This window comes from Loa loa (genome assembly GCF_000183805.2).
Source record: "Loa loa unplaced genomic scaffold supercont3.56, whole genome shotgun sequence".
In the NCBI taxonomy this organism is placed as follows: Eukaryota; Metazoa; Nematoda; class Chromadorea; order Rhabditida; family Onchocercidae; genus Loa; species Loa loa.
In genome coordinates, this window is record NW_018108236.1 from 142,727 (window position 1) to 156,113 (window position 13,387).

General features: G+C 32.4%; 2 protein-coding genes across 2 annotated transcripts; both read right to left on the bottom strand.

Annotated features, from left to right (window-relative positions):
- Nucleotides 1–1,337: 1,337 nt before the first annotated feature.
- Nucleotides 1,338–4,580, bottom strand: LOAG_08046 (protein-tyrosine phosphatase; the record flags this gene model as incomplete). The annotated part of the gene is made up of 7 exons (XM_020447601.1): nt 1,338–1,487; nt 1,886–2,009; nt 2,871–3,010; nt 3,647–3,841; nt 4,018–4,142; nt 4,303–4,361; nt 4,474–4,580. 7 exons carry the CDS (start codon nt 4,578–4,580, stop codon nt 1,338–1,340), a joined length of 900 nt encoding a protein of 299 aa, XP_020302184.1.
- A 2,274-nt stretch (nt 4,581–6,854) lies between these two features.
- Nucleotides 6,855–8,624, bottom strand: LOAG_08047 (hypothetical protein; the record flags this gene model as incomplete). The annotated part of the gene is made up of 6 exons (XM_020447602.1): nt 6,855–6,890; nt 6,955–7,131; nt 7,238–7,327; nt 7,580–7,719; nt 7,965–8,006; nt 8,492–8,624. The coding sequence occupies 6 exons, from the start codon at nt 8,622–8,624 to the stop codon at nt 6,855–6,857; spliced, it is 618 nt and encodes a 205-aa protein (XP_020302185.1).
- Between the last annotated feature and the right edge of the window lie 4,763 nt (nt 8,625–13,387).

Genomic DNA, 13,387 nt, shown 5'->3' on the forward strand with positions numbered 1-13,387 from the left:
GGTTTAGGGTTAGAGACTGACCATTAATTTATAAACGAACTATTTTGAGATTCAAATTATAGATGTTACATGCATGAAATTCAAACATTGATAGTAGATCTTTTGCGATAAATCTGTCATCTTTAGCTTATTTTTGAATTATTTCGGCAGTTAGCATTCTCTGTTAACAGTCCGCAAAGAATTAGATATAAATCAGTAAGATTCTTCTTATTGTTTTGCTTATTTAATTCCAGGAAAACTGCAGATACTCTAACAAGCATTTGAAATCTTCATATAAAAAAACTGAAAAATTAAAAAGTCCCTTGTCATTTGAGATGCAATTCTATAAAAAGGGTGTGGAGATACTCCACATTAAAAATTATGATAAAATACGACTTCTGCAAAGACAAATCAAATAATTGTTTGTGTCATGGATGATTTTCAAGCAAAATTTTAGTAAAACTGAGAACGATGTTCAAAAATATTGAGCAGTACTTTTTTTCACCTTCAGATTAAATTTTATGAGAGTCGGAATAGGGCTACGCTAATTTTAATGCAGAAAAGACTCCTTGAAATTGATGACTGATCAAATACAGAACAAATGAGTAAGTTAAATCTAAGCAATTGCCATCTTCTCTAACAACTATTAGCGAGCAAGCAAATATCCAGGAAGACGATCTAGTCGATACAGTTTTATACCAAAGTGGATATATTTGTGCCTTGTAAGGGTGTGTCTGTTCAATTTCTGGGAAAGACCATTTAACAGACACCTAATAAGATGGGTGAGCACTGACTTCAACTGTCCAACATATAACCATGCACTTTTATCAACTGAAATTTATAAAATCCTCTCATAATTTCTTCATATTAAGGTTAGCAACTTGTTTTTCAACGCATTTGCATCTTGGCCTAGCAATGTTTGCCCTTTATGATGAAGGCTAATCTGGCTGGAATAAGATATCCCTATATCCTATTTCAGTGTGGTAATGTTGGGGAAGACGTGATAATTAGTCGTGCATTTTTCGGAAAGAAAAAATTGCTTTCTTAAAACAGTTTAGACTTCAAAAGCAGCGCCATCCCAAATGGCTACAAAACGCAAGAAATGTCATTAAGTCATACGAATTAGACTGCATATTGACTGAATGGTGATGATAATTGATGATATTTGTGACGTGCACATGTTCTGCACATCTTGAATTCTGCGACCTATACGGTGGTAAAGTTTTAATAGCAGATCAGAAATTATTTGCATAATGCGATGTTTCCTTTCTGAATAGCTAGCAAGCATAAAGCACAATTTAAAAAACAAAGAATAGATGCAATTAAATAATGCATTGTCAGCAATTTGAATTAATCACTCATTTTTTACCCTTCTGATTTCTTTCTTGACGTTTCCGCGCAATAAGATCGTCATATTCCTTGATAAGTGATATTATTTCCGGACTTTTGATCAATAAATCCTCTGCCAGCAGAATGTCGATAACCATTCGATAGATGAATAAATACTGCTGAAACATTTGCTACAGCATGAAATAGTAATCCTGAATCCAAATCACTACCACTTTCGATTTACACTGAGGATTTTGTTCGTTCTTGTCAGCATGTTGTAGGAATTTATCCCTTTATAGTCGTTTGATTTTAATCACTTACCACTTACCACGTCTCAGAGAATCTTTTCACTTCACCCGTTACTTTTCGCGTAACAGAAAATGATGACACAACGATCCATTTAGACAAATTACATCTCGGTGAGGATTTACAATCCATTTTAGTTTCTTTTCAGTGTTTCAAAGCAATTACTTCGATGGTTCAGAATCTTCCATTGTTATTTCCATTTTTAAAAAGCGAGTTAAAAGGAGCATGAAATATTGTCAGCGTTAAATCAGTCGATTACGATGATGATTACCTGGTCGTTTTGCACTGCATGCATTCTTTGATCACGTAATTCTTTAACAATATCAGGAATTGAAAGATTTTCATTATGTTTAAGTCGATCAACTGCCATAAATATGGCTGCAAATGTGCCTGTTCTGAAAATTCGGTCGAATTTTTTTGACTTATGCGAATTTGATTTCCAGCTTTTTTTAAAATTTGTACGCTTGATATATCTGACCATTCCACTCTTTTAATGAAATGAATTAAGGGTAAAAGCAGTACCGAAAAGATAATTTCATTTACCAATTCCATTTTCAATACAGTGAAAACGAATAGTAATTAAACAACAAAAAATAAAAATGCATCAAACAGTAGAAAAGATCCAATCATTGAACTGAATCCAAACTGAACTAGAAAGCGAAAGGAGAAATCCCATCTACAGACAACAGATAATACTAAAAATATACTAATATTCTCACTGAATGTACCTATCCCAATGAAAGGGAATGCACGTCTCAGTGCCTTAAAAGCTATATTTTCCATAATTTTAAATGTTTTCTTAAAATCACAAAAAGTTTGCAAAACTTCAAAATTAGCTTAAGACCGTAAATCAACGATTTTCAATCATTCACTCCCAATCGGAATCATTTACGTAATAAACAAATAATAAATCCAATTTCAAAAAAATGAGAAGCTACAGGTACAACAGGTTAGGATATAATGCGTTCAGTAAGTCTTTCTACCCTCCTACGAAAAGTTTCTTCTGGAAGGGTCGCTAACCTAATCAGTTGAAAAGTTGCCAAGATCCGCAATTTTCCAATATTTTGGATTTTCTTTTTTTCTTTTTTCCAATTTTATCAATATAATTTCAATAAAAATTTTTACTGACTAATCAGAAAGTTCAAGTAGCAGGTTAGTATCGCATTAATTTACTTTCCAATCTACAATTTCGAATCTCAGTTATGTTTCCTTTTAATTCACTGTAATGAATTTTAATTCATTTCGAAATGGATTACCTTCCAATTCCAGCGCTGCAATGCACAATTATTGGCTTTTTTTCGGAAAATTTCAGAGCCAGCGTTCGTACTTCACGACATACTGGTGCTGACTCTGCTACAAAGTGATCCGGCCAACCACCATACAATAAATGTAATACCTTCAAAGTAAGTCATATGAGTTTAAAGTAACTCAGGTGATCGATCATTATATAGCTTCGGACAGTCTCTATAACGTTCACTGATATGTTTTACAGTATTGAAGCAAATTTTGGAATACACTTTTACAGGCACTTGATGCATATATGTGTTATCATAAAAAGTTAATATTGATAAAGTTGCTAATGAAATCGATTGTTTAATAATGGGCTGCTGCTTCACTCTAGGAAGTAATAGCATGTAATAAGCATGTAATAAGGTGTTACCCAACAAATCTATTGAAGCAACAAATTAGTCAACTGGTTTTTTAAGACTAATGAACATTTAAAAATTCGTTATAACATTTTTGAATTAAACTTTTTGGTTTTGGAAATGACCAACTAAATTTGGAGGTAAAACTCTCATTTGGAATCTAAAAACTCCAATGTATCAACGGATTGAATCAAAAATAGGACCTTCAGTACCTTTATTTTAAATCAAATGGTTTAAAAAATTTCGGAAACATAAAAGAGTTAGCTAGGAATTCAATTTTTAATTTTATGTTGATTTTGTAAGTTTTAAATTAGTGTTGACTTTTGCAAATATTGAGTGAGCCATCTAATTCAGGGACTAGAGTATTCATCGGATTCTGTATTAACCTCGTGCTTTTTATCCTTGTAAATAGCTTGTATTTTTGTTCGATAAACTTTTCTAAGCTGTGTCACAGGTGAAGTTTTTTCAACAATTTTGACACGAATGGCTCCGTAATTTTTCCATTCCCAATCACCGTTTGGGAAATATTCGGCACACTGATTTTTGCCCTCTTCAATCCACTGACATAATTGTATTATTACCTGTAATAACCATTTCAGTCTTACAGAGATATGAATAATGATCATGCTGTATAGCTTTGGAAGTAAAAGTAGGGTGGCAATCTACAGAAAAACCTTAAACAGCAACAGCAGTGCCTTCACTGCCAAGTTCCGTGATTAAAATAGGCAGAAATTAACTCCGTGTCTGTTTTACTGGCCTTTGAATCTTCTTGTATGACCATACACCAAAAATTTTCAATAGTATTTGGTAAAGGTCCTTGCGCGCAAATGAAATTAACGTTTTCGCCAATTTGTACGTATGAAGCATGATAGTAATCATCACCTGTTGTTATTTGCTTCATTCTTTTTTGAATTTCACTTAGTTAAATTCCAGTCAATTTCAATTATTTAGTTATTTGGCATTTCGTGAAATACAATTTCTGACAAAATCATGAATTCGTGTAGTTACATTGTTTATTTTAAAATAAAAAATGATCACTTACTGCTAGGTGTGTTCTTGAGAACTACTCTTGTTTTGTCCAGCAATTTGATGTCTTCGAACCTTAATTTTTTGCAAAACTTGTAGACTTTATGGATTTTCTCTATTTCCCTTTGTAAAATCAATTATTTTGAAGGAATTTAGCAAATTTGAAAATTTCTGAAATGAGATTCACCGATTTTTGTCGTAATTTTTATCAGCTTCCCAAGCATTCGTAGTGCCAGGTGGATTATATGTTCGCACTGCAGTGACAAATTCTCGCCTTATGTTCCGAATACCCATCTCGATCACCTGGTCAGCCCAGAGTTCATATAACGTCTTTTTTTCTGTGGTTCGGAATATTTCGTCATTGCTTTACCCGATTTTTCCTAGATTAACTGGGTCAGGACTGGGAATTTTAAATTTCATTGTATTTCACCAGACATAGCACTCAAGAGGAAATGAAGAAATGAAGCTGGAAAATTGAAAGCATCAGTACACCTAGACGGGTATACGAGAAAGGCAACTCTTTTCAGCCAACTCTTTTTTAACTCTTTTCAATGCAAAAAATACTTGTGCTAATCTGAAATAAAACTTGGCATCTGTTAAATGACAGGCTTGATAATAGACTCAGATGAGGAAGACTCATCGAATGTTTCCTCGAAACATTACTGGAAATAACAGGATACTATAGCAAAACAATATGTATGGTACCGCGATTTTATTACAGAATTATTATTGCTGCTTACTACTGCTTTGTGGACAAATTTTTTTCCAATTGGAGCCCGAAAATCGGTTTGAATTGTGCGACGACGAGCAACACCCTTCGATTGTCTCCTTTCATCCACTGAGCACACCATTCTTCCCTTGGTCGTCGTCGGTCGCTAAAGATATGTCTTAGATCATTGCAGAACTCACTTCTAATCTTTCCTTTCTGTCATCATCTCTTTTCGGATCGGTCATCCCGAAAAAACTCCTTCCACTTCTCATTTCATATATTTCTCAAATTGCCAACAAACCTTTTTTGGCGGCATCTCTTTTCTAGCATACGTATCTTAGTTGCGACACGCGAACACAAACTATGAAAAATTACAAATGGTCTCAAGTAGTAATTTCAATCCTATTTTTAATTCTCGACAAATTTACATAATATATATTCAGCTGGAAGGAATGCAGAAAATAGTAAAAGTGCTAATTTTCACAGCAATCTGTCTTATTATCATATATTCTATTCAACATAGCATTCCTTAGTCATTTACAGTGAATCAGTCAGCGTGACACCTCAGTCCTCTCAGAAGACACAAATTGTTCCTTGTATTCTTTAAACTTTGAAATATATTTTTCACTAATTACTGGAGTGCAAGTCTTTGTTTTATCACATGATTTGAACTCTTAACCGCTTTTTTTTATGCTTAACAATGAGTTCACTTCGCTTTCATTTTTTTTACAGTAATTCCTGCAGTGTAAATCTTATCACTTGCACATCCGTGTACATAAGTGTACATCATCTCATCATTTGTGGAAGGCTCCGATCATGATTGCATGAGGTTGCTACTAACTTGTGCTGCCTGATTATTTTGGAAAATACTGACCACTTTTCCTAAGTTAATTTTCATTTAACAACGAGTACTCCATCTTTAGGATTCATAAAGACAGTAAAATTGCTCATTCTGAAAGATCGAAGGCTATTGCTTTGATTATTTTCAGTACTGTAAATTAATAATAAACAAAGAGTTTTCCTTGTTATAAACAAATAACAGGCAGTATCATAAAGCCCATTCTAAAATTTGATACTTATTTTAGGTGTGAAATAAAACTTTTCAAAATGTGTTCATTACCAAATATTAAAATTATTAAACTTTCTAGATATTCCAACTGCTTTTTAAAACCTTTTATAATGATACGTGATGAGAAAAATGTATTTTAGACATAGTGTAATTTGAACCTCAGCCAAAAAAAAGATTAATAAGCGCAAGTTGTCGCAGATGAAAACTTGTTGCATGTGAAATTAGACATTTTTAGTTGCACACAGAAGAGATTATATATTGTATCATTATGATGATTTTATCGAGACAAAGACCGTGAGCGCAATTAACGTAATCCCGCTTCTTGCAGCCGCGGCTGATTTCGTTATTCGTGGAGGTTGGCAGTCCTGAGATTAAGAAAGAGGTATATATTTTAATTTCTGATTTTGATTTTAAATTCGATCCCACTTCTAACTACATAAGGTCAGTAATTACTCAACGAAGTTGTTGTACTGAAAAAACTCAATGTACTACGATATTTCCGAAAATTGCAATAGAAATTGCAATAACAAAAAAAAAAAAGAAATTGCAATATCTATAAAATTGCAATATCTGCTGAATTCTAGTAAAATCTCGAATCAAAGAAAGGTATTGGATAGTGACCTATTTCCTTTCCATTTGAAGTAATCATTTAATAAATTTATGCATTTTATTGCAACAAACAAACTAACTGCATTATGAGTTCATCAAACAGAATAGTCTTATGTCCGGCTTCTTAAAGAGCCAGTCATAAGACTGTTCTGTTTAATTTGAAAAAAGAGTCTGGTCGGACTCACCCCGCTATTGTTTTGATCATTGCGATTGGTGTCTGGAGCACCTTCACCTCTCACAAAGATTATCGTCAAAAAAAAAAAGACGAAAACAATACGTACGTCATTTATCTTTAGTTGAGTGTTAGGTGGAGATGCAAGTAAATCTGTCAATTTAGATTGTTCAGCTGATCCGGAAGGTATCATCCGTTGTTGTTTCTCTTGCTGCTGAGACACAAGCGCAAAATTCAGTGGTTGCACACCATTTATTCCGCCAAATGCAAACTGTTGCGGCATGGACTATGAAGACTGTTATTAAAGGAGATATGGAAGATTGTGAGTGTATTAATATATTTTTGTATAGTACTACAAATATCATAAAGAAATTGTGCATGATTTGACTCACATTTGTTAAAAGTTGAATGGGTATTTGTTGCTGAGCGAACAGTGCAGCCTGAAATGGTTGCATTGGTACCGGTACCACTGCTGCTGTTTTCTAAAACTAAATACTTGAAATGAGCGAAAAAATAAAATATTTTGCAAGTTCTGCATGGAGTTATGGATTTTCTATCAAACCATTAAGGAGACTGTAAGGTTCTATGGAACTTTTCAATCTCTCCCACCATCAGCACCTACTTAACTCAATTAGTGGGACAAGAAACACCGACAGTAAGATTCTGTATGGAACTCATAAAAATTTTCGCATTCCCAACAAATGCATAAATTTCAAAAGTTGCCAAGAACGAACCTCATCTGGAGATAAAACATTGGCTGATAAGCTTATCGGGTGACAAATATTTGCAGATGATAAGTTGAATTCTTCCACATATCCAAGTCTCCGAAGATACTCAATTGCTGGCTTGTCGTCCAGAGGTACTATTACTTCTACTGAAAACTTTGCATTTCTGAAGTCTACATTTGCTTCATAATACTCTAATCTTTTTATTTGACCTTTTCCGTTTTGAATATTGGTCAGCTATGTTTATCAAAAATCCATTCAGCCCATCAATTTCTTCATACTCACAAAAAATCAAGTTTTAAATAATGAACAAATTTAAAATCAGTTCAAAGTTGAAAATGATAAAATATAGTTCGAATTAAATATGATTTATCGTAGCATACAGATTGCTTACCCATTTGTCGTTTTCGGCGCCGACTTCTTACCTGAAACGTGCCTGAAAACAATACTTGAAAATAATTGGGACTAATTGCTTGATCATGAATTTCAAATATTCAGGACAGGAATTAGGATTTTGGTACAGAAGAGTATAGGAGCAAGTGAAAAAGTAAACAGCAATGAATGCTATTGGAGAGAAGTGCAATTGACCACTTATTGGTAATGCATCATTGAAACTAACAAAACAATTGAAGTGAAAAAGTGCAGTAATAATATTTGTAAAATAAGATAGATAATGGAACAATAGTAAAGTTTTCTTTTCAATCACATTGTTACTAAATAAATTCAAAAAATATATGCAAAGTGTTTTTATCAAAATGTCTTTCGAACATATGCAAAATAGACATTTTATAATAACTTGAAACTTACAAATCACACTTAAAAAAATTCAGTGAATTTTGTATTCAAGTTTCAAGTCTCACAAATGAATTTTTTGTATGATTTTAAAAAACATATTGGAGATTAAAGCCAAGAATTGTTTACCTGAAACGATAGGGCATGGTAGAAGCTGACTAATTTGCACATTGCATGGACAGTGATCAAAAGGCATTACTGGACAAGTTGTTGGAGTTGCTGGACAAGGACACGAGATACATTTCCGTACCGGAAGTATCATTTTCACAGTTTTGGGTCTAAACTCTTATTATTCGGATATTGTGTAGCAGGAAAAATTTTTTGTTGCATTTTGCTATCTATAAGATAGCACGCCAAATTGAATAGTGAAAAACGCATCTGTCAAAAAGTGATAGCTTTGAAACTTCAAAAATGCTAACTTTTTTATTTTTAATTTGAGTGCAATTTAAAATTAATATGTCTGTTAGCATTCCAAAGTGATTTGGAGCAAAAATTTGACTGCTTGCGTTGAAAGGCATAACTATATTAAGTTTAAAAATTGTGCATGACATGACCTGAGCGCTGTTGTTTGTGTTGTTAATTTCTCATTACAGAATTCCTGAAAGTATTTCAATACTTCAGTTTTTCGCAAAACCAATTCTCTTCAGATTAAATATATTTCCTGGAAGGATGTCGAGGGAATGATATAAAATAATTTCTAAAGTAACTATTTTTCATTGATTTATACAAGTATAAGATGAATATATGCTTACTGCAACAGTTACAGCAAATAAGTCTTAATTGCTCACCTCTGTCACAGTTTCATTTTTCCCGAGACATTTGTTTTTGCAACAGCTCAGAATTTCGTCAACTTTCGTTTGCAAATGACGCAGTTTCTGTATCATGTCAACTTCCCAATTGTCATTTTTAATGGATGACACTGTCGACTGAACCTGCTAAAATACTGGAAATATAAAGGAATTCTTCTTTCGATTGGTTAATTTTGAGCGAAGGGATGTAAAGTTTCCATCGTTTTCAAATTATCTGAAGAATAGTGATACTACGTAATTTATCAGCAATACAATAATGAAAAGAATGCGCAAAATTATCTAGGTTAAAGTTTATGTTTCTTCAAATGCTGTTGTATAATAATAGGCGCAAATGTGATATAGTTCTCTTTTCAACTTTTACTTTTCACTTTTCTGAAAAAATGAAGCAAAATTCATATTAAATAATGTATGAAACAAATTGTACGTTTAATTTCAATAATTTTCTCGCGGCATAAAGAGATCATCAACTTACAGTTTCACGGTAAACTTCTGTTGAATTGTTGAGTGATTTTAAGTTTGGAACTGAAGTGAATTGATTTTGTAGCAGTGAGTATGATATAAACAAAAACAAAGTGCTGTTTAAAAAAATATTGTATTTGAAAAATGCTTCGACTTCTCAAAGTATTCTTAATTTAATGGTTTAAAAATGTACCACTAATATATTGGATTTAAAAAAGCAATAAAATAATACGTACAGCTTGTTCTAAATCGTCCACTAGCACTATTTTCACGCAGTGTAAACGCATTTTGTAGCAAAAGTAGAATCAATGCGACAATTCGTCTCATCCCTGTAATTCGAAATTTTATTTAAGTTGATTATAGCTTAACTTTTTAGTCATTTACTAGGTGATTTCCATAGAATATATGCTTAGCAGAGTTTATTTCTTGCAGTTTAGTAGCTAAAGTATTTTAAAATTACAAATTGCTTAGATGTCAGCTTCGAAAAAGGAATTAAGTTCAGATCATGGAAATTTGATAAGAATTTTATGCAACATAAGTTAGAGAAAAAGATTCGTAAACCAATTATTTTTCATATATGCTGAATGGAATTGTATATGGCATTGACAAGAAATGAAATGGCCATAAATTTACAAAATAAGAGATTAGATTCAATTATTAAAGATAAGAATTGAGACTCAAAGAGTTTAGAAGATTTTTTTCTTTTTTTGAAAATGATAAAATATCAAATTTTCGAAAGAAAATAGCTAGCTAACCACCGTAATGTTGCTAGGAATGGTATGGCCAGAAATTGAGAAGAGTGAAGTAAAGTGTGGAATGTGAATGGATAGAAGAGTAAAAGGATCGAGAGTGGCGTTTGTCATAAAGGTGGCTGTTTATTGTAGAATAACAAATACGAAATGTGCCAACATTTTATACAATTGTTGCTATTTCACCTTTTTTTTTCGTTTCTATTTTAAAAAAATTTATATCATATTTTCGTTAGCCACAAAATGTTGGCAATTCTATTTATTTCAGAGAATGGTAGTTGGATGGTTCCCGTATGCGTAAATGACCACCCAAAAACTTATCATCTTGGCATTGTATAAAATTTGCAAAAATTTTTGGGGGTTTCCAATGTATTGCAATAACAGAATGCTATAAGTTACACTTAGTTAGTTTATTTGCGCTTATCCGCAATAACTAGGACTTGCATCATGTCGATTATGCATCAGCAAAATTCGTCAAGTTCAAAAAAAAGTTATATCATAACTATAACTATGAGAAGAACTTATTAATTACTTATATCCTAGGGAGTTTTTATTTTTTCAAAAATCTCTATCTGTTGCATAAAAACCTTTTAGATTGATAAGCAATTGTTATTCTCGAAACTTTAACCCTTCGAGAAGACACACGCTACGCCAATACATTCTCTAGATAAATCTGGAACTAACCTGAAATCACATTATAACTATGAGGAGAACTAACTCATATTTCACAGGCTTTAAATAAATATCCTTTAACACCATTCAAGTTTCCATCATGTAGCCAAAAAATTGGCGAAAATAACTATGTTAATAATTTTAATTTTATTTTTCAGAAAACAAATTTATAGAAGTTAATTGTGGATGAGGTAAGAAAATGATAAACATCCCTTGTTTGCTGATCATCAGATTTTCAGACCCATTAAATAACTTCTCACTTCTGACCTTTCCTTTAAGGTTGTACATTCATTTCGAAATAGAAAGAAAAAAACAATATTTTTTTGATGAATTTTTAAAGTGTGAACTTGAAGCAGTAAGAAAAAAGGAAAAGTGAGAATGTTGTAGTTCCACAAAAAACATTCCGAAATCGTTATCTTACCGATTTCTTTCTCTTTCCCTCGCACAGATTTTCTTAAGAAAGCAAAAAGCATTTCTTCTTTTTTTTCTCCTTGCTAAGTCTAATCCATTTTGCAATATAAAAATTTATCCATCTGATTCTCCTTCATTCCGACGATGGTTCCATCTTAGAATTCTTATTTGATTCTTCCACGAGTCAAGAATTTTAGGATGAAAAGTGATTAGGTAAGAAAGGAAAAAAAGCGTCAGTTGTTGGTTACTTATATTGTCTTCACTCTTCTTTCTCCAACATTTTTGTTACCATTCTCTCTCATGGATCGAATAATTTTATTCTATGTAAATATGCATTTGGTGGTTAGTTCAAAAAACTCAATCGGCGATACATTCATCAATTAATCGTTGCAAACTTTTCTGTTCCTAATATTTTTGGTATTCTTTTGGAGATCTGTCCTATCATCCATCCTACTTAGACCACCCTAAACTTTAGGTTTTGCTCTTTAAAGAAAAGTTCAAGGCATACTTTGGTAGGACATATGGGAAAATCCGGTGCAAGAAAAAATACTTTCGATTCCTCGAAATTACAACGAATTTAATTTCGAAAATGAAAACATTAAGAGTGGATAAACAATTTAATCAGTTGTCCATGTTATAAATAACATGCTATAAATATTATTAGAAGTTAATCTTTTAATTGTTTTATCATCATAACTCCAAACAGCTTTCAGGATTTATTCGTGAAAAAAAAACAATATTATAAGGAAGAGTTATCGAATATGAAGTAAACTATATTCATATTTTATTATAAAATCACCATCGATATATGATTTCATTCTCTATACCATTGGAAGCATTTAGATCACACTAATTAACTACTGCGGATTTACTTCAGGTCTATAAATTTTCTAGGAATTTTAGTTGATGAAAAAATTTTGTTTTCGCAGCAAATGCAAGGAGTACACCAACGAAGACTGTGATATTTTAGTGTCATCTTGAAATTATACAAATGTAATTTCTTTTTTTACTACTCAACTGGATAAAATGTCCGGACATCAAGATATATTATATACTATCTGAAGAGCTAATCAAACGACGAAGATTCAATTCCTTTACTAAAGAGGGGTTTTTGTGAAAAATGTTCTTCTTTATCAGTGCGGTTTTTGCAAAACAAGTACACACCGTCAATGCAGCCGTGATAAATGTTTCCTCAGCAAGTCTAAGCCGCCAAATTGAAAATGCTAATTAGACGAGCGGCAATTACCGTAGCCATCTTTCAGTAATAATAAAAATTCTTTCCAGTCTTCATTTTCTTTAGTGGAAAAGAAGGATAGATATCTAAGACATAAAAGGATGACTGGGGAGGTAATAAGAAGATAAATGTGACCATACAACTCACTATGGACACCGATAAGCTAATTTAGCATATGTAATGGAATTGTCTAGGTGCTCTTTTGTTCACCCTTCTTACCTTCATAGCAATTGTAAATTGAAAGAATGTGTGATTATGAGCCAATATTAGAGGAATGCAGTAGTGTTGACCCTTTGGAACCAGATATATTCAAACAAAGTTTTCCATGGAACGTTTCGTCTTTCTGCTACTGTACGACAACCTTTTGCATTATTCTCTACTCTGTCATTCATTTAACTTTCATTCTCCTACATAATTCTACTCTTATTCTTTACTTTAATAGGTAATTTTGTCATGCTAATATGCAGAAACGTATGAACAGAAACAATTTCATCCTGAAAACGTCATTTTTCAAATTTATTCGAATTTTGCTGTTTCGCTGGACGAAGTGGGAACCTTTAAAAAAGATGAATATTAACTAATCCTGTCTCTTTCCTGCTAATTTAATGTGTGCAAGTAATTTGGAACTCAATTTGTTGAAAAAAGAACGAAGGAATAAATGTGTGTGTGGATGTGTATGTGTATGTATATG